Source organism: Setaria italica, chromosome II (assembly GCF_000263155.2).
Source record: "Setaria italica strain Yugu1 chromosome II, Setaria_italica_v2.0, whole genome shotgun sequence".
NCBI lineage: Eukaryota > Viridiplantae > Streptophyta > Magnoliopsida > Poales > Poaceae > Setaria > Setaria italica.
In genome coordinates, this window is record NC_028451.1 from 37,199,026 (window position 1) to 37,224,162 (window position 25,137).

The 25,137-nt window shown below is 43.1% G+C and overlaps 4 protein-coding genes and 1 non-coding gene across 5 annotated transcripts; 2 read left to right on the forward strand and 3 right to left on the reverse strand.

The window, feature by feature from the left end:
* Nucleotides 1-2,304: 2,304 nt before the first annotated feature.
* TRNAT-UGU lies at nt 2,305-2,376 on the reverse strand. Its single transcript has one exon. It is a non-coding gene; the product is annotated as a tRNA-Thr (tRNA).
* Nucleotides 2,377-6,000: 3,624 nt separating this feature from the next.
* Nucleotides 6,001-6,726, reverse strand: LOC101759960. The gene has a single exon (XM_004959545.1). It carries the CDS (start codon nt 6,724-6,726, stop codon nt 6,001-6,003), a length of 726 nt encoding a protein of 241 aa, XP_004959602.1.
* A 2,095-nt stretch (nt 6,727-8,821) lies between these two features.
* Nucleotides 8,822-12,963, forward strand: LOC101757773 (transcription factor 25). The gene is made up of 4 exons (XM_004957285.3): nt 8,822-9,097; nt 9,965-10,497; nt 11,037-11,945; nt 12,318-12,963. The coding sequence occupies exons 1-4, from the start codon at nt 8,924-8,926 to the stop codon at nt 12,577-12,579; spliced, it is 1,878 nt and encodes a 625-aa protein (XP_004957342.1). The 5' UTR covers nt 8,822-8,923; the 3' UTR covers nt 12,580-12,963.
* Nucleotides 12,964-14,526: 1,563 nt separating this feature from the next.
* LOC101758186 (ATPase family AAA domain-containing protein At1g05910) lies at nt 14,527-21,697 on the forward strand. Its single transcript, XM_004957286.3, has 11 exons — nt 14,527-14,687; nt 14,997-15,321; nt 16,588-16,692; nt 16,864-18,648; nt 18,733-18,921; nt 19,029-19,171; nt 19,625-19,870; nt 20,194-20,380; nt 20,551-20,616; nt 20,714-20,960; nt 21,056-21,697. The coding sequence occupies exons 2-11, from the start codon at nt 15,112-15,114 to the stop codon at nt 21,472-21,474; spliced, it is 3,597 nt and encodes a 1,198-aa protein (XP_004957343.1). The 5' UTR covers nt 14,527-14,687; nt 14,997-15,111; the 3' UTR covers nt 21,475-21,697.
* A 396-nt stretch (nt 21,698-22,093) lies between these two features.
* LOC101758593 (proteasome subunit beta type-4) lies at nt 22,094-24,654 on the reverse strand. Its single transcript, XM_004957287.4, has 7 exons — nt 24,495-24,654; nt 24,319-24,407; nt 23,308-23,384; nt 23,105-23,234; nt 22,812-22,983; nt 22,539-22,724; nt 22,094-22,429 (listed from the first exon to the last, which is right to left on the reverse strand). The coding sequence occupies exons 1-7, from the start codon at nt 24,498-24,500 to the stop codon at nt 22,316-22,318; spliced, it is 774 nt and encodes a 257-aa protein (XP_004957344.1). The 5' UTR covers nt 24,501-24,654; the 3' UTR covers nt 22,094-22,315.
* Nucleotides 24,655-25,137: the final 483 nt, after the last annotated feature.

The following is a 25,137-nucleotide window of genomic DNA, read 5'->3' on the forward strand; positions in this document are numbered from 1 at the left end:
TGAATGAAATCCAGAAGTCAAGCGTCCAGCAACCAATGAACACTGCAATGCCAAGAATGTTCCAGAAATCAGGGTACTGGTATCATTCATATATTTTTTTTAGCTTACTTTCTACACTATAATCAAAGGTTCATCAGTTATCACCAAGCAACTCATAGACTACAAGAGAACAGATTGCAGCATTGCTTCGGTTACGATGCAAATACAAAAGATTTGAATAAAGCATGCATGCATTATTCATCGCTGTAGAAATGAGCCTACAAAGTACGAATTGATCTAAACTTGCACCAATAATTAATACCACATGTTATCTGACTGGCTGGCTGACTCAAATGCATATTGTAACAAGTGATCTTGAACACCCAGAGTGGCCATAGAACTATCCAAAACAAGAAAAGTGCATTCGATGTTGATACAACCGGTCTATCTGACAATTGGAATTTCAAACAATCACCACAATTCTATCACATCATACTATGACAGTCCATAAAGCTCCAAAAAGGTTTCATGGAAAATTTCAGTACAGAACATGATTGCATCCAACAACCTTGAGGCATTGAATGAACCATGACAACGAAGATGAACAGAATTAGGAAAAAGGATGCAATATTGTACAGACCACAGAGAAAGTAAGTTACAACATACAATTCCTTTCACTCCAAAGATCTTGAACTGCACTCGAAGAAACATGCACAAAATTATCTCTCAACCAGTTGAAACAAGAAGGGAACAAAATAAGCTGGTATCAATCAAAGCATGCACAAAATTATCTCTCTCATCTCTGAATCCCGGCATCAAAGCATAGAACTGAGCGGGAACCAATTCGAATTAAAGATGGTAGATGAATGTATACTAGCAGTATCAATCAAAACAAGAGTCAACCATGGGATAATAATATGTGCATGGCTAGTACAGAGTACAAACACTGAATCTAAGGGGGTGTTTGTTTCTTTAGTAGCTCCTAAAATTCCTATCACATCGAATATTTAGATACTAATTAGGAGTATTAAATATAGACTAATTACAAAACTAATTGCACAGATGGAGACTAATTTGCGAGACGAATCTATTAAGCTTAATTAGTCCATGATTTGACAATGTGATGCTACAGTAAACATGTGCTAATGATGGATTAATTAGGCTTAATAGATTCGTCTCGTGAATTAGCCTCCATTTGTGTAATTAGTTTTATAACTAGCTCATGTTTAGTCCTCCTAATTAGCCTTCAAATATTCGATGTGACATAAATTTTAGTCGGGACTAAAGATCCAAACACCCCTTAAATCTAGAGCAGTCGGTGATGTATAAAGAAATCGACATCAAGAATCCATAATAGCTGTAGCTATACTATAGTAACAAGAATCAGCCAGTAGCAATGAATGAATCAGCATGCAACCCCAAGGCATGATGAGTACAAACCCTAGGCAATCTGATAGAGAAGGAAGGAGGGAGAACTCACATCGAGGCACCGTGGTAGACGTGAAGGAGCCAGCAGAGGTAGAGGTCCAAGCGGAGAGGCATCGTTTGTCTAGATGGGGAGGAGCAGCGATGGCGGTGCTTGTTGCTTGGATGGGGAGGAGCAGCGACGGTGGCCATCACCTGGATAGGGGAGGCATAGGGACGGCAGAGAGGTGCAGGGATGACGGCGCTGCCTGGATGGGGGAGGCGCAGGGGCGACGCCGTGACGGCGCTTGCGAGCGGCACGGGGGAGATGCGTCAGGTGTCTCGAGGTGGGGAGGTCTCACCCGGTGGAAAAGGCAGGGATAGGGTAGAGCTCCTCCGTCGGACGGGCTCCCAAAAGCTAGGAATTTTGGCCCGAGGCCGAATTGCGGCGCGGGGATCCAGCCCAGGGAAAAGTCTGGAATCCACCCGGGATTGGGCCTCCGAAACTAGCCCTAAGTGTGTTGTATGTCAGTGCAATGTAACTATTGGTGCGGACCAGGAGTAAGCTTGTTTTGCCTGATATTTTCACCGGTGTTGAGTGGAACGTAACAATCTAGCTGCAGCCTGGCTTATCTTCCAGTGTTGAGCGATGGCTGTTTATTTGCTGTAGTTTGCTTGATGAACTAGAAAAAACGCTCTAAGAGGGCTGGGTCTTAAAAAAAAAGCTCCCACGTAGAATGAATGTTGAGCGCTGTTTTATTTGCGGAGAAAATGAAGAAGTGTAACTTCAAAAATGAAGTAAAGAAATTATCTAAGACTAAGAGGGCTGTAACTAAAGAAAAATGAAGTTTGTACTGGGAAGAATGAAGTAAAATGCTATAAGAGGAGTTTGGATGATTAATAAAAAACACCATAAAAATCTGCCCCCACGCAGGATCGAACTACGGACCTTCAGTTTACAAGACTGACGCTCTACCACTGAGCTATAGGGGCTTTGCTTAATAGCTCTCCGTATCAAGTTTTAATCACATGTCCAGTCTCAGAATGGTAGAGTAGTTATGAGACGCGAGATGAGAATGTTAGTTGAGGGCTAAAATGAGGTAAGAATGTTAGTTAGCAAATATCGATCTGAATCTGATCATGTGTTCTAAACCGACAGGTATGTTTGGATAAATTAGTAGTTTAGTAATAATAGTTAGCTAGACACAGCCTCCATTCCAAAATGTAAATCGATTTGGCTTTTTAGATATTTAGATTTTGCTATGTGCTAAAAAAAAGTTGTTTGTGTTGATAGTTATTTTTTACTAATTATTAGAAAGATAATTTGTTAATAGTTACCAGGTCTATTAGAATCTCACGTGCTTATTTAAACGGCTAATTTTTTTACTGCTGGTTAGCTTAATATGCTAACCTCCCGAATAAGGGAAAAAAAGACAAAACTTATGCTTACGGTCTCTTTTCTAAAAATTCAAGGCATGGACGTAACACTATGAAATATAATAATTTGCTCAAATTCAGATCTGTCTCCGTCCCAACACTTTTTTCAAGAAATTACGTAAACCTCTTGGTAATCTAGTTCTAAGAGCAACTCAACAGTAGCTTCTACTTCAGAGTCCTACTTAAGCAGAATCTGTTCCAACTTTCAGGGCTTCAAACACAGCTCCAACAACATTTCCTACTACTCAGTTGCTATTTTTTTTTCTTTATCATTTCCCCTCTCCTTCTACCTCTCCTACCAAGTCCCTTAGTGCCGCCTGCCCTCCTCTCTCTCTCCCCGCTCCCTCAACTTCGGTTACCTGAGCTTGCTTGATGGGGCTGATAGCAGCGAATCTACTCGGCTCGAACTCGTGGAGCTCGAGACAGCTGCGGAAGAGCCCGAGCTCAAGGAGAGACGATGGTGGCTGTGCTCAAACTTGATAACCCTGAATTTGGCATCGCCACAACCAAAGCGGTGCACGGCTGTGGATGTAAGGCGACTCTAGTTAGCGCACCCCAGGAGCCCCCCTCGATTTTCTGACAACCCTGTTCCTTACTTATAATTTATTACATGATAATTTTTTAAGATAACTTTGATGGCATGAACAATTATGTACATAACTTCAGTGTACAATTTCTAAATAATAACTCTAAATTTTCAAAATTTAAAAATTATAATCTAAATAACGTATAAGCATAACTTTTTTCTAGAACTTTTTACACGATAAAATTGGTAGTGCAACTTTTAAGACATAACTTGTACATATAAATTTTGTAATAAATTTCATGAAAATATTGTTAGAAAACTATGCATATAACGTAACGATATTTACAGGAATAAAATGGTATGAAAAAATTGGATGGAAACAAAAAGAAAGAAAAGGAAAAAAGAAGAAGAAAAAGAGACGGAGTGGGTACACGCGTGCACAGTACCACGATCTTTGAGTCGGCGCGACACCCGCACGTGGTGGGCCCCATCGACCGTCTGATTGATTGCTCGGCAAGAGGCGATGGTCAAATCAGCTTCGCTCGTACTCCCTCCGTCGTCGTGCCCTCCGACGCTTTTTATCGGTCGTGCCCTCCGTCCCTTTTTTATCTAGCACTCACGACATATAGAAAAAAGGACTGAGGAAGTACGATATTGCTATTTCTTTGGCAGAGTGACCTGATTTGGTGACGACGATCTCACATATCTAACGAGGGTCTGTTCGCTTCAGCTTATAAGCCGGCTGAAAAGCTGAAACGGCTGATTTGTTGTGAGAGGAAAAACTGTTTGGTGGCTGATAAGCCGACTGAATAAGCTGAAGCGAACAGGTTGCGAGATGGCGGGGTGATGGGGTGACCGATGAAATGACGACACCTGCATAGGATATGCGCATCTAGCCGAGCGTGCGAGGTGAGGATGGGTGAAAACTGCTATACCAGAAAAGTAGAAGCCTCCCTACACACTCGTGTGAGAGAGTCTCTAGGTTAGAAAATAGAGACCTTCTTATCCAAGTAGCAATTTTGCTAAAGTGAGTAAATTTTCCAACTATCCTTAAATTTTTAGTAGAGAGTTGAGTAAAAATTTTGCAATGAGTAAAATGCATGGGCGATACATCATCTTGTCTGGGTGTGTTATCTAGGTCGACGAACTTCTAAAACGCAAATATAAGTTCCCAAACTTGCTAATTGTACCATATGGGTCCAAATCTTCATAATTTAGGTTAAACTACGTACGCGTCAGGCTAACTAGGCGGTGACATGTACCTATCACGTGGGGACCGTGTATCAACCAATTTTTCTCTCCCTCCCCTCCCTCTCCTATGCGGGGGCCCAGCCGTGCTGCCATTCCCATGCCGAGCTACCGGAGGGGCGGTCTCCCTCCACGGGCGTCATCTCCGTGGGCTATGGCGTTTGGGATCCACGACCAGCGCATCCAGCTCACCCTCTAGCTCCGCCCTTGCCGCGCTTTGTCGTATCCTCGCTAGGGGAACGAAGTTGGGAGGAGGCAGAATGTTGAATCCATTGATGGAACAATTGAGCTTCTCAATTTGTCCTTGAGATGCTCGATTTGGATGGAGGTGCGCCATTTGGTCATTTGGATCTTGTGTGAAACGATTAATAAGTTTGAGGACTTAGATGTGCAATTTGAAAGTTTGAGGACTTAGATGACATCCCGAGACATAGTTTAGGCCCTGTTTGGATCAGTAGTTCATAGGCTAAACTTTAGCCCCTAAACTTTAGTCCTGCTGGGCTGTTTGGATCCATGGGCTAAACTTTAGACTTTCATCAAACAATGACTGATTTGCCCCTCATTTAATGACTCCATGCACATGCACAGGAAAGAACTTGCTGAACTAGCTGGACGTGCTCTCTGCTGGGCGTTGGCGTGATGAGCTATGCGTGCGCCGGCTAGGAACTCTCTGTTGTTCCTGCTGGTCGCCATGCATGCAGTAGCCAAATATTTTACTTATTACACAATCGTTCAAGTACACAACTCAATGGTCCTAGGCTATACAAGAAATCAATCACACTCGCTACGATCTATTGAACAAACCTGAGGCTATTTGATCACGCAATGCATTCATGTTTCGATCTTCATCGCTTGCTCGAGTAGTCCGTGTTGGTGGTTGAGAGATTGATGCTTCAGGAGGAACATAGTTCTCATCACGGTCGCAATGATCAAAATCCTTGTCCTCTATATGACTCTCTCTAATAAAATTATGAAGTACCATGCATGCAATAATTATTTGGCTTTGCTTTGGCATTGGATAACTTAGCACTCTCAACAAAATCCTCCACTTCATCTTCAAAACTCCAAATGACCTCTCGACGCAATTTCTAAGAGATGAATGAGCGAAATTAAAGATCTCTTTCGTACCTTTCGGCATTGGCCCGTTTCGAAACTCCAGAAGATGGTACTTTGTTCCCTTGTAAGGTGCAAGATAAACCGGATGATTCGTGTATCCAGAGTCCACTAGATAAAACTTCCCTACAAATATGAACATTATTGTTACAAACAAAACCTACAACATGAGTAGACATAGATGTTGGATGTGGAAACATAAACAGTAATATACCAGGAGGTGGATGTAGGAACTTGTCTTGGTACTTGTCCTTGGCATCATTGAACACTCTCATGTCATGTACTGAATCAGGTCAGCCCGCAAGAACAAATGTGAACCTCATGTCAAAGTCACAAACAACAAGCACATTCTGTGTAGTGAAGCCCTTCCGACATAGATGTTGAACCACCTTATCATTTGGCATGACAACTGGTATATGAGTACCATCTAATGCTCCTATACAATTGTTGAAGTGTAGAAAGAACCTAGGATTCTGCAACCTACGGTGCATTGTTCTAAATTCAGGGTCCACTGGCCTAATTATGTCAGCTGCTAGCTTTACAACACATTTCAAAACTTTGTCAAAGTTGCGGTGAACTGTATCTAGTGACCTCTCTAATCGTTTCTCGGCTTGCTTGACTGACTGAGGTGCACCAACCATCCAAAGGAACATTCCTAAGACCTCTACTGAAGTACTCTTTGATGTGGACTTCAGGCCATATAATTCCACCAACAGATCATGCAGTCGATCAAACAATGGTCTACTCATTCTAAACATGTTATAGCATTTGCCAGCATCTGCTAGATTTCTCATAACCCAATCATGACCGGTTTCAATGGTCTTTCTCTTCTTAGTTTTGTGGAAGTAAGTGTCATTGTACATACCAAACATTAGTAGATCCTCCGTGAACTGTCTTTCATGCTCATCCTCCTCAAGTACCTCAAGTATGAGCTTCAAAAGTTCATCATCACTTGATTCAGTCTCCCCATCCACATCATGAGACACAATTGAGTGAAAACTCATAAGAAAACAGTTCATCATCACTTAGTTCATCACAAAATAGTTCACCACCCAACAACATACATAGTAGAGATAGTTCAAATCACAAGTAGAGATAGTTCAAATCACAAATATACATAGTTCAAATCAAATCTATTCTAGGTTGTGTTGCCTACAGTATCTCCTCAAGAAGGCTAGCCCTCCTTCTGTTGTAGTCATGTTAATGAAGAACTCTCTGATGCAGTCATCTTTGCAAATTTGGGAAACAACATAGTACTCAGGACTTGTTTCATCCAGCCCACACTCTAAAACCAATTGCTGAACATGCTTAATTGAAGTACTCAACTGAGCCTTCCTGTCTTCTTCTCAGTGCAAGCATGCTTGAAGTACTGATTCCTTTCAGCTTGTTGCTTAGAAGAGAAACTAAGGTACTCCTTCATCATTTTAACCATTGGGCTTTTGGTCTTCTTGCTAGGACTTGACCCTGTGGTGCTAGTACTGCTTGCTCTCTTACGGCTATTTGAACTCATAGGACTCTGTTCATTCTCTTCAAATCCGTCCTCCTCGGCCTCCTGATCCACAGGGGCTCTTTGATCATCTAAATTGCTTTGTCCAGCAACATATGAAGAGGAACCATCCACAGCTACACCCTCGAATATCTGCTCAAGCATTGGTAGGTACTTTGGAGGTCTCGACCTTAGTTTCTTCCAATCTGGATGCCCCTGCACGTTATGTTAACAACTGCAGTTAGAAAGTGTACATAGAATTCCAATTATGAACATTCCTAAGAGCAGAAAGAAGTACCTCTGTTGCATCTTCCCACCATTTTAGATATTCAGTAGGCCAGCCATTTTCATCACGGCCTAAGTCACTGTTGATGTGGAGATCTTTTATGAATCGGTACATTTGCTTGAGTTGCCTGATTCTGTTAGTGATCTGCTTCCTATCATGCCTCAAGTTGGTTGCGTAGTGGTACTTTTCTATGACGAGCTTGTACCCTCTTACTGTCATAGTTCCTTTGTTGTAGTTACCCAGTTCAATTTGATCAAGGAGCAATTTACACAACAGTCTGCCATTGTATTCTAACCAACTTGCCTTGTCAGTTTTATTCTAACACATGCATCACAAGAATACGCAGGTATTTTATTCTAGCATTTGCATCACAAGAAACTTGCACATATTTGTCTGAGTTTATAGACCTAGGAACATACCTGAGGGATTTGAAAAATCTCTTCGACACCGTTGTCGTCAGCATCGTCGTCGTCGTCACTGCGCCGTCCACCACAGCGAGCTGCGCCATGGCTTACGTATCCACGCATCCCACAGCCGGTGGCGGGAACTGGTGGCAAGCGAGCGCAGCGGAAATGACCGGAGGCCGAAGATTCGCCGCGCCCTCCAATGCCTCCATCGCTGCTGCGAGCCGCGCGTAAACCGAGTGTTCGATTGCCGCCTCCTCTGCCACTGCGGGGTGGAGGGGGAGGGGGGGCCATGTTGCCGGCGTTGCCTCCATTTCCCCCGCCCGATTGCAGGCAGCCATCTGCCTGCGAGTTGAGGTCGAGTGCTTCAATGCCCATCCGGGGAACATGGATGGAGCCTGAGCCCGGACAAGGACTCACCTCGCCGGAGAAGATGTCGAAGCCGCCGGCGGGGGAGTACGGATCCACCTGATCGAAGAAGTCTCTGGTGCCGTCGTCGCCGTAGCTATCTATCTGCATCGCGCGGATCTGGATCAGGCGGCTGGGAGGAGACGGAGGAGCTTGGGCGAGAGGGGCGGCGGCGGCGGTATGGGTGCGCGAGAAGGATAAGGTGCGGGTGCGCTCGAGCGGAATGGATAGGGTGCGGGTGCGCTCGAGCGCTGAGGTGGATGGGGTACAGGGCGTCTAGCGCCCGCCCCGAGGGAGTTTAGCCCAGTTTAAGGCCTCTTTGGGAGCAAAAAATTTTAGCCTAGATTTTAGCTATTTGCTCACTTTAGCCTACCTATTTAGATCCCAGAGTTAAAAAAATGAGCTAAAAGTGCAGGATTAAAGTTTTGCCATGGGATCAAACAAGACCTTAGGGATTTTACTCTTTTGCAATTGTTGCTGTGACCCCACTCTGCCTGTTTGGGTCCGGAACCGGAAACCCGAAAAGGCAAAACTCTCCTCTGCAATCTCCATCTGAAAATTCTCTCGCCTGGCAGCAGCCCAAGCTCAAGCTCGAGCCCAAACCCTAACCCTCGCCCCACCTCGCCGTCGGCATGTCCGCCAGGTTGCTCCGGCGAGTCCTCCAGGAGCGGGAGGCCGCCACGCAGGACCCTGATGTCGCCGAAGACGAGCAGCCGGAGGAGGAGGAGGAAGCCTCTCCTCCGCGCGCCGCGGCGCGGAATCTCTTCGATCTCCTCGACGGCGGCGACGACGAAGAAGAAGACAAGGTGCGTGCCTCCCGATCCCTGATGATCACCTCGCTTGGGTTCTATCGTTCTTAGGTTGTATTAGGACTTTAGGAGCACTTCTTCTAATCGCCCTATCGTGCTGAGCTACCTTGTAGCGTCCGATGTTGTCGCACGTCAATGGTAAAATTGTTAGGGGAAAACAGAGGGGATAACTCCTTGGGGATTTTACGATGTTGATTGTTAGTGTTGTTGGAGGAGGCAAGAAAAACAAGTTCCAATGATGTGTGCGGTTGATTTGAGGGTGGATATAGCTCCTGAAAAAGGATCACGAAAGGCTTAATACTGTGCTGTGCTAATATTTAGAATCCTTAGCAGTTGATTGTTGTTGCACTGTGGTAATGGCCTTTATTTCACTGGAGCTGCTAGGTTTTTGGATGGAATTGGGTTTTTTTGGCTTTGCTTTAGAGTTGGTTATGTTCTGTTCTGTGCTGCAAGCTGGTATTCCTGGCCCTTCCTGTGAACTGTCAATGCTTTCCAAAGAAGCAGAAGATAAACTTTGTCTCTAAGAAATTACAAATAGAAAGAGAAGTTTTTCATTAAAGGATATGGATTCATACCTAGAAGTATTAGGTCTTGGCTTGCTAGCATTCATCAAGGTGTTTGGGCATTTATTCTTATTTACGCATTGCAGGCCATGGTGCATATTTGCATATAACCACGACTTTATAGGTGTAAGAAACAGAAATTGCAATGCTCATGAAATCTTTGCAGACCCAACCTTGCCTTGTTGTACCATATAGTATAGCTCTGTTTTTAATTTTCATGGTAGTGTCTTCACCATGGATGAATATATCCTTCTATTCCTTGATGGCTTGATGTTAATCTTATTTACTTGTTCTGCTGCAGGAAGATGAAGCAGAAAGAAGTCAACCTTTGAGTTATACGGAACAGAAACACTCTGTGCAAAAGAAGCCTACGAATGTGGTTCCTGAAACAAACAAAAAATCAAAGAAAAAGAAGAAAAAGAGCAAGGCGGAACCATCGTCAATGAAGTCAAAGGATGAACAGTCACTGGATTCAATCCTGGAAGATCTATCTATTGAAAAGAAGCCAATGCAACAAAGAGTTCATCAAAGTGACAGAGCGACTGGAAAGGAAATTGAGACAGATGAAGCTGGGGCGACCTCAATTCTCACAATTGACCCCAAACATCTGAAGGGTGAAAATGAGATGAGACGCATTTTTGGATCAAAGGTAGTGGACTCATTTGAAAGTCAACGGAATATGCCTAGCAGTTCAAGGCAAGTACGTGGTGTCAGGCGTGTTGCCCACAATCCAAGAAAAACTCTTCTTGTATCTCCACCTAGCTACTGGCCACCATGGGATAAGTCGATATCAATGGATCTTCTTGAGACGAAGAGTGGTTTGAATTACTTCAGGTGAGGACATAGTTTATGTATTCCTGTGTATAATATTTGTATGCCACCATACTTCCATATGGCATATCATGGTACAAGATACTCTTTGTAGTGAGATGGTTGGAGAAGAAACTATACTTTGATTGATGCATGGTCGGTTCAGGTGTTTTTTGAAGGTGTGGGAGGGTTTGCACTAACCCTCTATGAACTAATTCTTGGTAACATGAAGATTTCTTTATACACATCATAAGTTATCTTGTATGAGCCATACTTGAGCTGGATTGATGCCTTAAATTTGATATAATATGTTTTTGGGATTGTCTGGTTAACATCTCATTTCTGCACATCGCCAATTTGATTGATTGTTGGCATCTTGATTTGTATTATTATCAGGTTTACTGACCTATTCCCCATTGTTCCGATTACTCCTTTTTTTATGTAAAAAAGAAGATTTTAAGGCGGAATGAGATTCCAAAGTTCTGTGTGAATCTGGAAGAGAAAGATTTTCTAGTGCCTTACAAATTAACCTTTTCAATAACCAAGCTCTTAATTGTTTGCAGGTACACATTTGATCCTTCTGTCAGCCATGTGCAGGAATTATTTGAAGCTGCCAAAGCGGCGAACGATCTCAATGCTATTGCAGCTATATTAGGAAAATATCCATATCATCCAGAATCACTGTTGACATTTGCTGAACTTTTCAAATATTCTGGAGAGCATCAATCATCAGCAGATGCAGTGGAGAAGTGCCTATTTGCATTGGAGTGTGCTTGGCACCCTTTGTTTAGCCCACTGCAGGGTAACTACCAGTTGAAATACAGCCATGACATAAATAAGCCATTTTTTACAGCACTCTTTAGTCACATGAAAAATTTGGATAGACGTGGCTGCCATCGGTCAGCTTTAGAGGTCTGCAAGTTTCTGTTGTCACTGGATTCTGATGATCCAAAGGGTGCTCTGTTTTGCATTGATTACTTTGCTCTAAGATCACAGCAGTACAAATGGCTGGAGCAATTTGCTGAAGAGTACCAGTGTGATAACTCCCTTTGGTTATTCCCAAATTTCTCATTTTCTCTTGCTATTGCACGGTTTTACCTTGAGCGTGATGCAACATCTGAGGGTTCTGATCATGCTGACAAGTCAACATCTGTTGATCTCATGAAGCAAGCTCTGATGCTTCATCCTTTGGTGCTTTGCAAGATAGTTGACAAGGCTCCTCTGAAAGACTCATCATGGACCCAAATACTCAGAAATGTGTTCTTTGGATCAGCGAAACCAGGAAGCCCTTCACTTGAGCATATGATCAACATATATGTGGAACGCCATTATATCATGTGGAGATTCCCAGAACTGCAGAACTTACTGAAAGAGGCTGCCCTTTTGGTCATTGAATCACTAAAGCAGGATAACAGAGAAGCCCAGGACTGGGCATGTGTTAGAAAAGAGGCATTCTCTTCCGAGAAGAATGAGTAAGTTCCTCCGGAATCTGTGCAACGTCAGAGTTACTTGATTAAGCCTTTGTTTTCATAACTTGTCATTGCTATATGATTCTTTTCTAGCACTATGAATTGTTGATTTTGCCTACAGGCTAAAAGGTTATATATGGAAAGCATAGGAGTTAGTGTCTAGCATAGCTACACTATCACAACTTAACAGTAGTGTTGCATCTGTGGTATTTAGCAAATTACAGTACCTATAACCTTTCTACATACATGAAAATATAGTTTCAGGGATACTCTGTCTTAACTCTTAATGAGGCTATATATATTTTTCAGAAGTTATCCCAGACTACTATATTTTGAGTTGTATGATGTCCTGAGAGGTTGCCCTCTATCTCGCAGGTACTCTCATTTGCTTGTTTCAGACTTCTCTGACACAACACCGTCGCTCCCACCAGAAGAACTACGGCCATTCATGGTTGGTCCAGGAATGGTGCATGAGATGCCACCTGTAGAACAAGAAGCTGCTGGGGCAGAGAGACTCCGTGCCCCTCGTGATGTTGTTGGGCGTAATCCTGCGCTGGTCTTCCTTGAATCACTGCTCCCATGGGTTGACTATGGTGACAATCATCACGATGCAAATGACGACAACAATGGTGATTAATTAAGGGAAGCCGCATGGGCTCACAATTGCACCTGTACGCTCGCATGTGACTCAGGATTAAGGAAAGCTGCTGTTGATCATTGTGTCACCTGCACACCCTCGAATAACCACAAAAAGAAAAGCCAAGTGCTCTGCGGTTTTTATGGGATTGCTAAAGGTTACAACATGTATAGGTACCTGATCCGCTATATGACAAATCTTTACTTGTCAATTTTTTGGGATCAAGTACCATCCTTGTCTTAGTTTATGCCAGTTCTCCAACTGATCTATCATTTATCCCGTCTTTCACTGACTTTCTAGTTAATAGTTATCCAGCTTTGTAAAAGGGTTTGATAATACTCCTATATGATACTGGTAGAAATTTACCCAAATGTTGCATCTTTCTCCTGTTCCTCCCATGGTGTGATTGCCCCATGGTACAGGCCTACAATAGCGCTCGCGGCCACATGCGCTTTGTACTCGGTTCTGTGCCCTGCCTGCATGGCGTTGATGATGAGCGTTCTCCGATTCGGATCTGTCGAGTCACGCTCACAGGCCAGCAAGGAGCCAAGGAAGCTTCCAAAGGCGAAAAGGGTCTGGGCACTATTGCTGTCTTTTGAGGGGAGCAAGTACAACAACAAACCTGTGGGCGTTTGGTGGTTGTCTGAGCTCAGCGAATATGTCGTACTGTCTGCTTGTGACTTGACCACGACAAATGCTACGTACGATTTCTTGTCACGGCCTCTCTACGGCCGGCTTTAGAACCATTTGTTTTGCATGCTACCCATCGATGCAAAAATCTCTCGTCTCTACCTTGTTGCCTTTTTAATCTATAGGCAAAATTTTTTCCTTTCCTCTATTAATGTGAGAGGTAGATTTCCTATGCTTGAGGATATATCCTAAAACTTATTAATGCTACTAGAAAAATGTCAGAAAGCAAGGCAAACATTATCCGCTTCATATATGATTGTTCGTTCCTGAGTTATTATGCTAGATTCATCAGCAGGCTGCAGGTATATATACTTTACCTAACAATGACTTTAACATGCATTACAAATCTACAAAGGAAGAACGGAACGAAGAAATTATCATCACAATTTATAGCACACGATCAAGAGACCGATGGATATACAATATTTCAACTTCTTGCTCGGTAAAAAAAAATAGCGGCCACTTAAAGTTTTTTTTATCATTAGTTATTTTTATGGCAAAACATCATAGTGAGTCTCATTGCATTTGAGGTCATCAAGCCATATAGTCCATTAAAATACTATTGCCAAATATTTTTTAATAAATATTAGAGAGTAGAGACCTACCAAGATCCATACAAACTACATGATTGTCTAGAGATGTCATGGTCAGTCAACATGGGTAGCGAGAAAGACCTTAACCTCCTTTTGGGCTAGAACCTATGCACTTCTCACGCCTTCAACACATTTAAAAAACATACATCCAAATTGTGGATTATTTTTTTGTTTTCCTTAGACTTAAGTCTCACAACTACTTTTTTAGTAGTCTTGATTGATGAATAGATTTTTTTTTGAAAATAAATGATGAATAGATTTTAAAAGTGTCATTTCAATTGTGGGCTTGTGGCTTTAGACAATCCTAGGGCAGAGGGAGACAAAGGACAAATGTAGGCACCCCACTCCCTTACTTTAAAATGGGTTCTCTCCAACGATACACGAGTTCGTTAGCATATACCTCCCAGAAACCTGGAAAAAACCCTCTCCACCGTCCGTTCTCCATCCAACGTCCTAGAAAATCCTACAAACTGATTCCCACACATTCCAATCCCAAATCAGATTTCCTCTCCTCCCACTGCCACCGGGCCCGAAAGACTGCCACGCCCACCTGTCAGAAACTGCACCCGCTCTAGCCCCATGTGAACGCCGCGACCTGGGCAGCCTCCCACTCACGTGCCTCGCGCGTGCGGCGGAGAGGAAAGAAACCCGGAAACCCTCGCGTCGCGTCGTCTCGGCACCCTCCTCCGCTTCGAAACCCCCGACGCGACGGAAGCGAGGAAACCCTCGCGAGTCTCTCACCCCCGCCCCCCACAGCCGCCCGCCGCCGCCTCGAATCCGCCCGGATTCGCGCGGCGCCGGACCCCTGCGGATCGGATCCCGGAGGTTAGCTCCCCGCGGCGCCTGACTTGGGAATTTTCCCCCGGATTTTTGGCGCTGTTTCTGGGCTCATTTTGGGGGTTTTTGCTCGGGGTTCTGGCGTGGAGCGGGGTTTTGTTGGGTCGTATGAATTTTGGATGATTCATGGCTGGCTGATTAGAGTTTTGTGGGACGGATTCTTATTATTGTTCACGGGTTTGATTTTTTGGGTGTTTTTGGGGGCAGTTTCCAGCGTGAGAAATAAACATCTGGTTCCATTTCGTAATGCACTGGCGGTAAATCTGCCATTATTTGATATTTTATTTGTGTATGCAGGTTGGTGGATTCGGGGCTAGGGTTTGGGGATTGGCGGAAATCGTGGGATTGTTCGGCCTAATTTGAGGAGCAATGCGCTTCATGGTTTGGCAGTGCACCTGAGGAGGACAGAGGGATGGTGGCGATGGAGGGAAAGGGGGATGCGTCAGTGACGCCGGTGAGGACCAGTGACCGGCTCCGGCAGCGGCCGAAGTACTATGCTCGTGGCTATATGTATTACAAGCCAGCAATGCGGAAGAAGGTCAAGTCTAAGAAGCGAACAGCTGCATCACAGATTGCTAAGAAACTGCTTCGCAAACCAGCTGCCCGTCCACCACCGGCCGATGTAAGCTAATTCTTCAGCTTTTGCTTAATGAGCCTCTGATTTCATTGTTCTTTTCTGGTGATCTGTTTGTATAGGTAAATGTATGTATGAGATTGTCAATGCGTGCATGCTTTGGACACATGCTAATTATGCATTATTTTGGGCTTGTAAAGCTTGTGCACATAGCTGTGAATATGGTAGCCTTGATGAGCGTACTTCATGGGGTTGTTTTTGAGGGCTTATTTGGATAAAACCTATTCCCTTCCAGTTCATGTGGATAGGAGTGGAAAATGAACTAATTTCCACCTCAATCACTCCCAATACATATGGGTTGGAGGGGATTATTATGTGCCCAAACGAGGCCTGAGTGGGATGGATTGATTAATACTGGATTCACTTGGTCTTACTGTTAGTTGTAGGTGTAAATTAAATAGCTTCCCAATTAACAGCCAGCTAAGGTACATCAAAGCTATTGTTTATAGGCATATGTGTCTGATAAGGTCACTGTTGTGTTGGCCAATTGGATACTCAGTGACTTGGAGCTCATTTTGAACCTTTGGTGAATGCCTGGCATCTCTGTTTCATTTCCGTGCATATAAAGTGTGTGCTGTGTCTGGTAAAAGCATGCATCATAATAAATCATGTAGCTGGTGTGTATTATTTCTTCTGCAATGGGGTCTCAACCTTGATCGAAGTCTCTGTTTTGCCATCTTCTGGAAACCAATTTTAAGGAACTTTGGTGGTGGGTTGTTTTTAGGGGAAAAATATTTCACTGCGCCATGAATTGGTGATGGCATCACTATTTCTACAAGGTTGAAACAGAGCTTTAATGTTTTTGTGTTCGTTCTCTTTCTGGATTTGTTGCTCGCTAAAAATACTACTAATAAAGTCCTTGCTAATCAAGTCCAACAGTTGCAGCTGCCATGAATATTATATTGTAATATAGCCTACCATGCCTTTTTTTAACATGATTTATCGTGTTTTAGATTATAATTACAATTGGAAGTTCCTATCGCCGGTGTAGCAGTTTTTGTTATGAGAATGCCTTGCTTTTACAAAGGCTGCACTGTCACACTAAGTTGTGTTCATGGTTAAGTTGGCTGTGGACCAAAAAACAGTAGGCTTTTATTGCTAGGGTATCATTTTTAAGATTAACCAATTGTTCATCTGCACATTTTTTTAAAATCTAATTCCTGTCTAACTGCATATTATGAAGGATGGCCTTCTGTTTGTAAGGACTTCATAGTTTATGCTCAGTTGGCTTGCATATGATAATTTCCTTTATAGTCTATCGCAGCAAATTTGCGCCGTTCAACGCGAAAGCGAAGGATTCCTGTAAATCTTGAGGGCTATGATACAGATAGTTCCAGTATGGAAGATGATGATCTTATGGTGAGTTACTGTAGTTCCTGAAAAGTTGCATATTCACACTAGTAATGCATTGTACGGCTCTCCACCCTCCGCCTCGCCTTTTCCTCCCTCATGAAATCCAATCTGCCCCACTGTCAACTAAATTTACTGATTATTATTGAATTATCTCACCTTTTCCCTTAAATGTTTCAGAGACCTAGATATCGTACTTCAAAGAATAAAGGGGGAAACGATGCTGCACATGATGAAGTGTCAGCTCGGCCAAAGCGCCAGAAGTTGTCTAACTCCATACCCCGCCGTGAAGGTTTACGGCCTAGAAGATCTTTGCGGGGACGAAGGCTGCATCCATACCAGGAATCTGAAGATGAACAGGAAAGCTCTGAAGAACAGGGTGCAGAAGATCGAAGAGAAAATGGCAATGACATTGAAGAGGATGGTGATGATGATGAGGTTGATGGAGGCGATGAAGCTGAAGCAGATGGAGATGATGAAGATGGTGAGGAAGAGCAAGAAGGAAGGAGGAGATATGATTTAAGGGATCGTTCAGAGGTTCGTAGACCATCCCCTCGTAAGGAAGGGAAGCACAGACCACAATCTCCTCGAAGAGTACTAGTCCATGGAATTGGTCCAAAGAACAACAAGTATTTAAAAAAAGGTGGGTCGCGCATGCATAAGCGCCCTCGTTTCTCTTTGCCAGATGATTCAGATGATTCCCTTCTTGTGGATGAGCCGGATGAAGGTCCATCCATGCCATGGATGCGTAGTGGGAGGGGAGGTATGCCGTGGTTGATGGGTGGATTGGACATGCACAGTCCAGCAGCATGGGGTCTGAATGTTGGAGCGTCTGGATGGGGTCACCAGGGTGACAGTTCTACTTCACTCATGCCCGGGGTCCAAACTGCCGGACCTAGTTCCAAGGGAGGAGCTGATATTCAGCCTCTGCAGGTTGATGAGAGTGTGAGTTTTAAAGATATTGGTGGACTATCAGAGTACATTGATGCTTTAAAGGAAATGGTTTTCTTTCCTTTGCTGTATCCAGATTTTTTTGCAAACTATCACATTACTCCTCCTAGAGGAGTTCTGCTTTGTGGCCCGCCAGGTACAGGAAAAACATTGATTGCCCGTGCCTTAGCTTGTGCTGCCTCTAAAGCCGGCCAGAAGGTCAGTTTTTATATGCGCAAAGGGGCTGATGTTCTTAGTAAATGGGTGGGAGAGGCTGAAAGGCAGCTCAAGTTACTTTTTGAGGAAGCTCAAAAGAATCAGCCGTCCATTATATTTTTTGATGAAATTGATGGCCTGGCACCTGTGAGGTCTAGCAAGCAGGAGCAGATTCACAATTCAATTGTTTCGACATTGCTTGCTTTGATGGATGGTCTTGATTCACGTGGGCAAGTTGTCTTGATTGGAGCAACTAACAGAATTGATGCCATTGATGGAGCATTGCGTCGACCTGGCCGATTTGATCGTGAGTTCTATTTTCCTTTACCTGGCTACGAGGCTCGAGCCGAAATACTGGATATTCATACAAGGAAATGGAAGGATCCTCCACCAAAGGAACTAAAGATGGAGCTTGCTGCTAGCTGTGTGGGCTATTGTGGAGCTGATTTGAAAGCATTGTGTACTGAAGCAGCTATTAGAGCATTTAGAGAGAAGTATCCTCAGGTCTACACTAGTGACGACAAGTTTGTCATTGATGTTGATTCGGTCAGTGTTGAGAAGTACCACTTTTTGGAAGCTATGTCTACAATAACTCCAGCTGCGCATAGGGGATCCATTGTGCATTCAAGGCCACTTTCATCAGTTATCGCTCCCTGCCTGAAGAGGCATCTTGATAAAATAATGGAACGGATTTCTGATATTTTCCCTTTTCTTTCATCCGTAGATGTTAGCAAGTTCTCTGCCCTTTCTTATGGATCTTCCATCCCTCTTGTTTATAGACCTCGCCTTTTGATATGTGGTGGTGAGAGTGTTGGACTGGTAAGGCTGTTTCTTTCTATAAATAGATTATACCATATTGTGTGCCTTTCCTTTTCTCTTGCTAATGTGGTTTTTGCTTAGCAGGATCATGTGGGACCAGCTGTTTTGCATGAGCTTGAGAAGTTTTCCGTTCACTCATTGGGACTGCCTTCTCTTCTCTCTGATCCAAGTGCAAAGACACCTGAAGAAGCTCTTGTGCATATTTTTGGGGAAGCCAAGAGAACAACCCCATCCATTCTCTACCTACCTCAGTTCCATCTTTGGTGGGATACGGTTAGTACACTCTGTTTTATTTATTCAAAATTCTGTTGCTTTGACATGATTCTGACAAGTTTTGAATAATGATTATTTACCTAAGTACTTAATTTTTTATGTTACAGGCACATGAACAGCTCAGGGCTGTGTTATTGACTCTATTGAATGAGTTGCCATCCAACCTTCCAGTTTTGTTGCTAGGAACATCATCAGTGGCTTTCACCGACCTCGAAGAAGAGTGTGCTTCCATATTCACTTCTCGCAATGTGTAGGTTCCTTGCCAAATGTCTTTCTACCTTTTCTCGGATGTGTTGGCTACTTGGCTTGTTCTTGCTGATGTCAGCTAGATATAAAGTGATAATTGCCTACCTGTTGCTTATATTGTGTTAGTTACTTTACTATATCTTTGTTGCTCAGCTTTTATTTTTGTACTCTTGGCTCTTGATCTCTGTCTGTGTATGCTATGTATATTCCATCCTTGCCTGTTCGCGAAAAAGAAAAAGAAAAACATGGAAGCAATCTGCTTGGCCTTGGGCATTAGATATGCTGTAGTAGTAGCACATAGTTGAGGATACATTTCGTTTCCTTTTTATCGACTTGTAGACTTCAGTTTTTTGCATAAAATTTCATTTGTGATTCAGTATCCCCTGCGTCACGTGAACTCCATTGCATTTCTTCATTTGTATTGTTTTTCACCAAGAAATTAATATTTGTTTGATAGGTACCAAGTGGATCAACCAAGTTATGATGATAGATTGAGATACTTCAATATATTGTTTGAGTCATTACTCTCTTTCCAAACTGAGGAATCAAGAAACAAGTCGAAGAAACAGAAATCCGCTATTGATCTTCCCAAAGCTCCAAAGGAAGTGGAGGGCCCAAAGATTTCAGAGCTAAAGGCTAAGGCAGAAGCTGAGCAGCATGCTGTTCGTCGAATGAGGATGTGCCTCCGAGATATCTGTAACCGGTCTGCAGTGTACTCCTTTATGCAGCTTAGTTATTTATTGTCACCAATTAATAACTATAGAGGCAGTTAAAAGTTTGTTATGATATTTCCAAATCATTAAACCTGCTTTCTAAAGTTTGATAAAAAGGGGATTCTGTTATTTGAGAGGGCTTTTAAAAATATTTTCCTTTCTCTTTTCCTTGAATATTCAATGTTTTTTTGCAGATAGCTCGTTTTTTATCTTCTATTGCATAAGCATTGTTGCACTAGTAGCTTGTCACAGTATTGTTGATTTTGTTTCTAAAACCTGATAGAACTAATGGTGTGGCTGCTTGTCTTTTCAGCATTTTATACAACAAAAGGTTCAATGTGTTTCACTTCCCAGTATCAGAAGAGGAGGTACCTGACTATCGATCAGTAATACACAAGCCCATGGATATGGCTACTGTCTTGCAGCGGGTGGACTCTGGACAATACCTTACCAGAGCAGCCTTTATGAAGGATATTGATCTTATTGTCTTGAATGCAAAGGTACATTTTTTTTTTAATTTGGGAATTTAGTTTTTCAGTTCATGTTACATATGTTCTGGCCCTACATTGCATAAGTACATTTACGTCTCAATGGTGAGCATTTTGATGTGGCAGCTTAAATAAGTGCCAAACTTCCGCTACTATTGCTAAGCAATGTATGTTCTATACAGACTTATAATGGGGACGACTACAATGGATCTAGGATTGTCAGTAGAGCATGTGAACTCCGAGATGTGGTATTGTGTTTGTTCTCACTTTCGTGTACATTTGATTGTTGACTATGCCACTATATCAATTATCTTTGTAATGTCTAATGAACTCCTTTTTGGTCAGGTGCAAGGTATGTTGTCGCAGATGGACCCATCTTTGGTGTCCTTCTGTGATAAAATTGCTTCACAGGGGGGACCACTGCAGGTTGTGGATGATGAAGATAGCTCTATTCTTCAAGCAGCACCTGTTGCTCAGCTCGTTTCTGGTACTAGAATAAGTGCAAGGCTTCGCAATGTACAGCCAGAAGTAAACCTGTCACAAAGTTATGAAGTGCTAAAGCGGCAAAAGAAAAGCTCAGAAAATGATCAGGGTCAGTTCTCATGATCTTGACTATAACCCTTGTATTTGTTTGTCAAGATGTAATAGCAATAGTTATGGAAGATATTGAACCATTGTTTGTTTCAGGCATGACTAAAGATGCGGCTGCAAGAGATGAAAGGTCTCCAGAAGATGTAGATTTATCAAAACCAATTTCCCCAGAAGAAGCTCCAAAAGAACCAGATTCAAATGGCACTCTGAAAGAAACCGACAATTCACCAGCTGAAGCACCAGAAGTACCTGCTCCTCCTGAACCCATGGAGACTGACAGCAGTGAAGTTGCCACCACCTTGACTACTGGTGATGACTTACTCGGGCAGCTAGAAGCCCTAAAGCAACGCTTCATGGAGCTCACGGCAGGCTATGGCGTGCCACAGCTCGAGAGGCTGTATTCCCGGATAATGAAAGGCGCGATAGAGTTGACAAGTAAAGAAAGCAATGAAGATCATAGGGGGTTAGTTGTTAGATATTTGTTGACATTTGTTGAGAACAGCGACAATTTTTAACTCCGCGTAATAAGATTCTTGTTTTCCATGTGTACATTCTCTTTGGAACGAAAAATAGTGGATCATCTTGGGAGATATCCCCGTTCCATGCCCTGTAACAAAAATGTGCCAAATGCTCAAGTGTCAGTGACACAATTTTGCAATGAATGATGTAGCAAGTGCACATTTTGTAGATTTATCATGTTTTTGAAAAATCGTATATCTACCATGTTCTTATCGTGTACATTTCTTTGTATTTGTAGATGCCCAGCTTAACGGTTATATTTGATATATGTGAAGGCTCTCGATGCATTACTTTCAATTATGTTTCCCCGCACCTTGTGTACAGCAGATGCGTACGTTTTTTTTTACCTAGATCGCGAGATACAGGATGTCTGGGAAGGTGCTTGCTGTTTACTAACGTTTTCGTTACGGAAGGTGGCGAACCCGTGACCGCGGCAGCTAGTACTGTTCCAAAATCGCGCAGCGCAGCACTGGCACAATCCTATGCAGGAAATGTCCAGATGAAAGTAATAATGTTTATCACTTGCCAAGACAAGTGCTCAACTGCTCTTGTAGCATAGATCTCCCAGGTTCCAGCAAGGGAACCATAAACCGCAACCATATAAATCAACACACATTGGCACCGAAACCGCAAATGTAAATTAACATCTTATGTTCACAACAAGCGACGAAAAAGTAGGAATTAAACTCGCTGAATCATAACCGGCATGTCATACAAAGCAAATGCGGAGTTCCAGTGATGTTCAGAACAAACGTTCACAAGGGCTGAAAGCATTGTTGAAGGCACTGATTGCTACCCCCCAAGTTCATGGCCTGATGTGCAGCGTGCACGGTGCATCTACCAAGATCCCACAGCACCCTGTGCTGGGTTTTCGAAGTGTGAGAAGCCCCAGTAGGTCTTCAAGGAGTATGGCGGGTAGATGGTTGATCCTTCAGTTGTGATCTTTGCAATCTGTCATTCAAGTACAAGTTAGACCAATCTGTAATCCTGCTCTGAATTTCTGGGAATTTTTACAGGTTCAGCAAACTAAGCACATTAACAAAGATTAATGAGTTCATACCTGGAATTTGTTGATAGACGACCTATCACGGTACAGCAAGACCAACAAACACTTCTCAATCAGCTTAACAGCTTCTTCAAAAGTCAAATCCTCGCGCCATTCGTCACGAAGTATTGGGATCGCCAGATGATTTCCAAATCCAGTAGCAACATGGTTTTCCTCAAAGTGGGTGCCAATCATGTTAACCTGCACAGGTCAAGAATTAGGCGTAAGATGTTGACAAATCAAGACCAGTGAATAAGATGATACTATTCGTTTGAAAACAGATCATACCATCCCAAGATACTTCTCGTCACCCTTGGGACCCTTTTTAACTCCACCAAGCACAAGTGAGTTCCAAAGAGGATCAAACTTGTTGCGTCTGTTGTACATTACTCTTGTCAAATAGCTGTGGATCTCTTTGGGGCCCAAAGAGTTCCCATCATCCCACATATGATCAGACAATCTGAAAAGAAAGGGTGAATGAAGAGATTCAGATTTCCATAGCATTACATACAAACAAAAACATGAGTTCACCAAATAATCATTATGAAGTTCCATATCCACCCATTACTGATGGAACTTACGTCAGTTCATCCAGATAGCGCAAAATCTCCTGGAAATCACTGAACTCTCCGCTTGCTCCAATGAGGCTATGCTTGCCAACTGCCTTAATGCGCTCCACACTCTTGTATCTCAAAGTTGACCCATAGGAGGCTGCAATTGGAAGATAAGACTAAGTTCCCCCATTGTAAAAATGGTATTTGTCTGTGCAGAAAAAAGGACTAACCTCCAGTATCAGATGCCATGATCACACCATCTTTGTATTTCAAGGCAATGACTGAATTGCCAGTCACATACGGATACCTGTTGATGTGAAACAATGGCAAGATTAAATCACATCAATTGATAAACTTATCAAAAGCAAACACCATAATAGAACCATAGAAGAGTTGACTAGAAATGCCACACTGCACTACAAGGAAACTTGGAAAGTTGAGGCATTTTGAAAATAACTAGCACACAATTAATGCCAGTCATATTGCCACCAAGATGCCATCAGAAATATAGGCATGCTAATCAGGAACTGAGACTGATGAAAACTACTATGCTCAATAGCGTAAGAACCCTGTTTTACACCTATTCCACCGAAAGCATACAGACCAAGTAAACTAAATTCAATTCTACTCCCATATAGGAATAAGTTTTAAAATGATACTGTTGTTTCATAAACAAGAGCCATAATTTGCCAATTCATATGTTGGATCAATAATTGAACATTACAAAAAGAGAAGGAAGAAAAAAACCAATGCATGCAAATCCCTCAGTTTTCAAATCCTCTTGTATTCCGATATATCTTGTAAGAACTGTTAAATACTATACTCAACCATATGCAAAAAATAACAAGTAATCCGCACAAGCTAATCAACATCTATGACAGTACGGGCCTGTTTGCTTGCTGTTAGCAGAGAAACTGGTAAACATCCTCACTGACAACTGTGAACATCTCAATGCCGAGTTACGAACAGCACCACGAATCCCTAACCCTAATCGGCAACAACCCACACAGCCCCAATCGACGAAACCCTAAATTTCTTCCCAACAAGATTTCTTTCGGGAAAACACCAAAAAGTTCTACCCGAGCGATGGCTTAGGATGAAAATTCCCCTTCTCTGCCCAAATCACCCTCACCCACTAACAGTCCACCGCAAAAACTGCTCCCCATCTTCACACGAAAAGGGGCTAATTAACGCAAGTCGCGATCTGAACCGAGCACCGAAACATAAATCGACAAACTTACTGCGTTCGCTGCGTCTCGCCTCCTCCGGCGGCTGCCGCCGGCGGCGCCTGGCTCCCGCCCGCTGCGTGGGATCCCATCGCCTGCTGCCACTGCGGATACCCCACAACCGAACAACGATGCGTCAAAGACTAGTAACCTAAAACGAATCGCAGCGTGGAGTTGAAGGATAGGCTTACCGCCATGTCGGTCCTCCTCTTCCTTCGATCCGCGACAGTGATCTGAGTTTTGGTGTCCTCACCGGTCGCCGCCGCTATAAGGGACAGTGCCTTCAGCTTTTATTTTCTTTCTTGAAGCCGAAGAGAAGAAGAAGAAGAGAGCCGCGAGACGGGCCCGAGTCGGGTTCATTTCCGGCCCGAGTCAGGTTCATATCCGACCCGACTCCGAGATCTTTCGGGCTGGGCCTAAAGTTGCTCATTCGGGCCGAAGCTCCACGGTGGGTTTTCTTTTGGTTAGGGCCGCCAATTTGGTTTGGTGGGGAATGGGCTGAGAACGCTAGTGGTCACGTTTCATACTACGATGGTGTTTCATATACAACTACTGAATATGCTCTAGTGTCATGCGGCATTTGTGTCAGGTAGGTTTGGTCATAATTTTTTTGGAATTACTGAAGCATCAGCTGTCGCAAAAAAACAAAAATGGTTGATCTCTAGTTTAATAGGATATGTGGTGTAGTATAGTAGCATTAGATTTAGGAAAATGACAGAAATTACATGCTCTTTCTCTAAATCTGCAATATATTTTGGTAATATCTAGCTGCATATTTGGACCAGACGATGTATTAATACGGACAATTGTCCTCTTGTAGCCACCAATGCCAGT

Excerpts from the sequence above, each read along its gene's own strand:
- LOC101757773 (XM_004957285.3), top strand. The coding sequence starts at position 8,924 with ATGTCCGCCAGGTTGCTCCGGCGAGTCCTCCAGGAGCGGGAGGCCGCC. Across the intron at positions 9,098-9,964 it reads ACGACGAAGAAGAAGACAAG|GAAGATGAAGCAGAAAGAAG; the intron begins GTGCGTGCCTCC and ends GTTCTGCTGCAG. Across the intron at positions 11,946-12,317 it reads TTCTCTTCCGAGAAGAATGA|GTACTCTCATTTGCTTGTTT; the intron begins GTAAGTTCCTCC and ends TCTATCTCGCAG.
- LOC101758186 (XM_004957286.3), top strand. The coding sequence starts at position 15,112 with ATGGTGGCGATGGAGGGAAAGGGGGATGCGTCAGTGACGCCGGTGAGG. Across the intron at positions 16,693-16,863 it reads TGGAAGATGATGATCTTATG|AGACCTAGATATCGTACTTC; the intron begins GTGAGTTACTGT and ends TAAATGTTTCAG. Across the intron at positions 20,961-21,055 it reads AAGCTCAGAAAATGATCAGG|GCATGACTAAAGATGCGGCT; the intron begins GTCAGTTCTCAT and ends TGTTTGTTTCAG.
- LOC101758593 (XM_004957287.4), bottom strand. Across the intron at positions 23,385-24,318 it reads GGCGAGACGCAGCGAACGCA|GTATCCGTATGTGACTGGCA; the intron begins GTAAGTTTGTCG and ends TCACATCAACAG. Across the intron at positions 23,235-23,307 it reads CATGGCATCTGATACTGGAG|CCTCCTATGGGTCAACTTTG; the intron begins GTTAGTCCTTTT and ends TTCCAATTGCAG.
- LOC101759960 (XM_004959545.1), bottom strand. The coding sequence starts at position 6,726 with ATGAACTGTTTTCTTATGAGTTTTCACTCAATTGTGTCTCATGATGTG.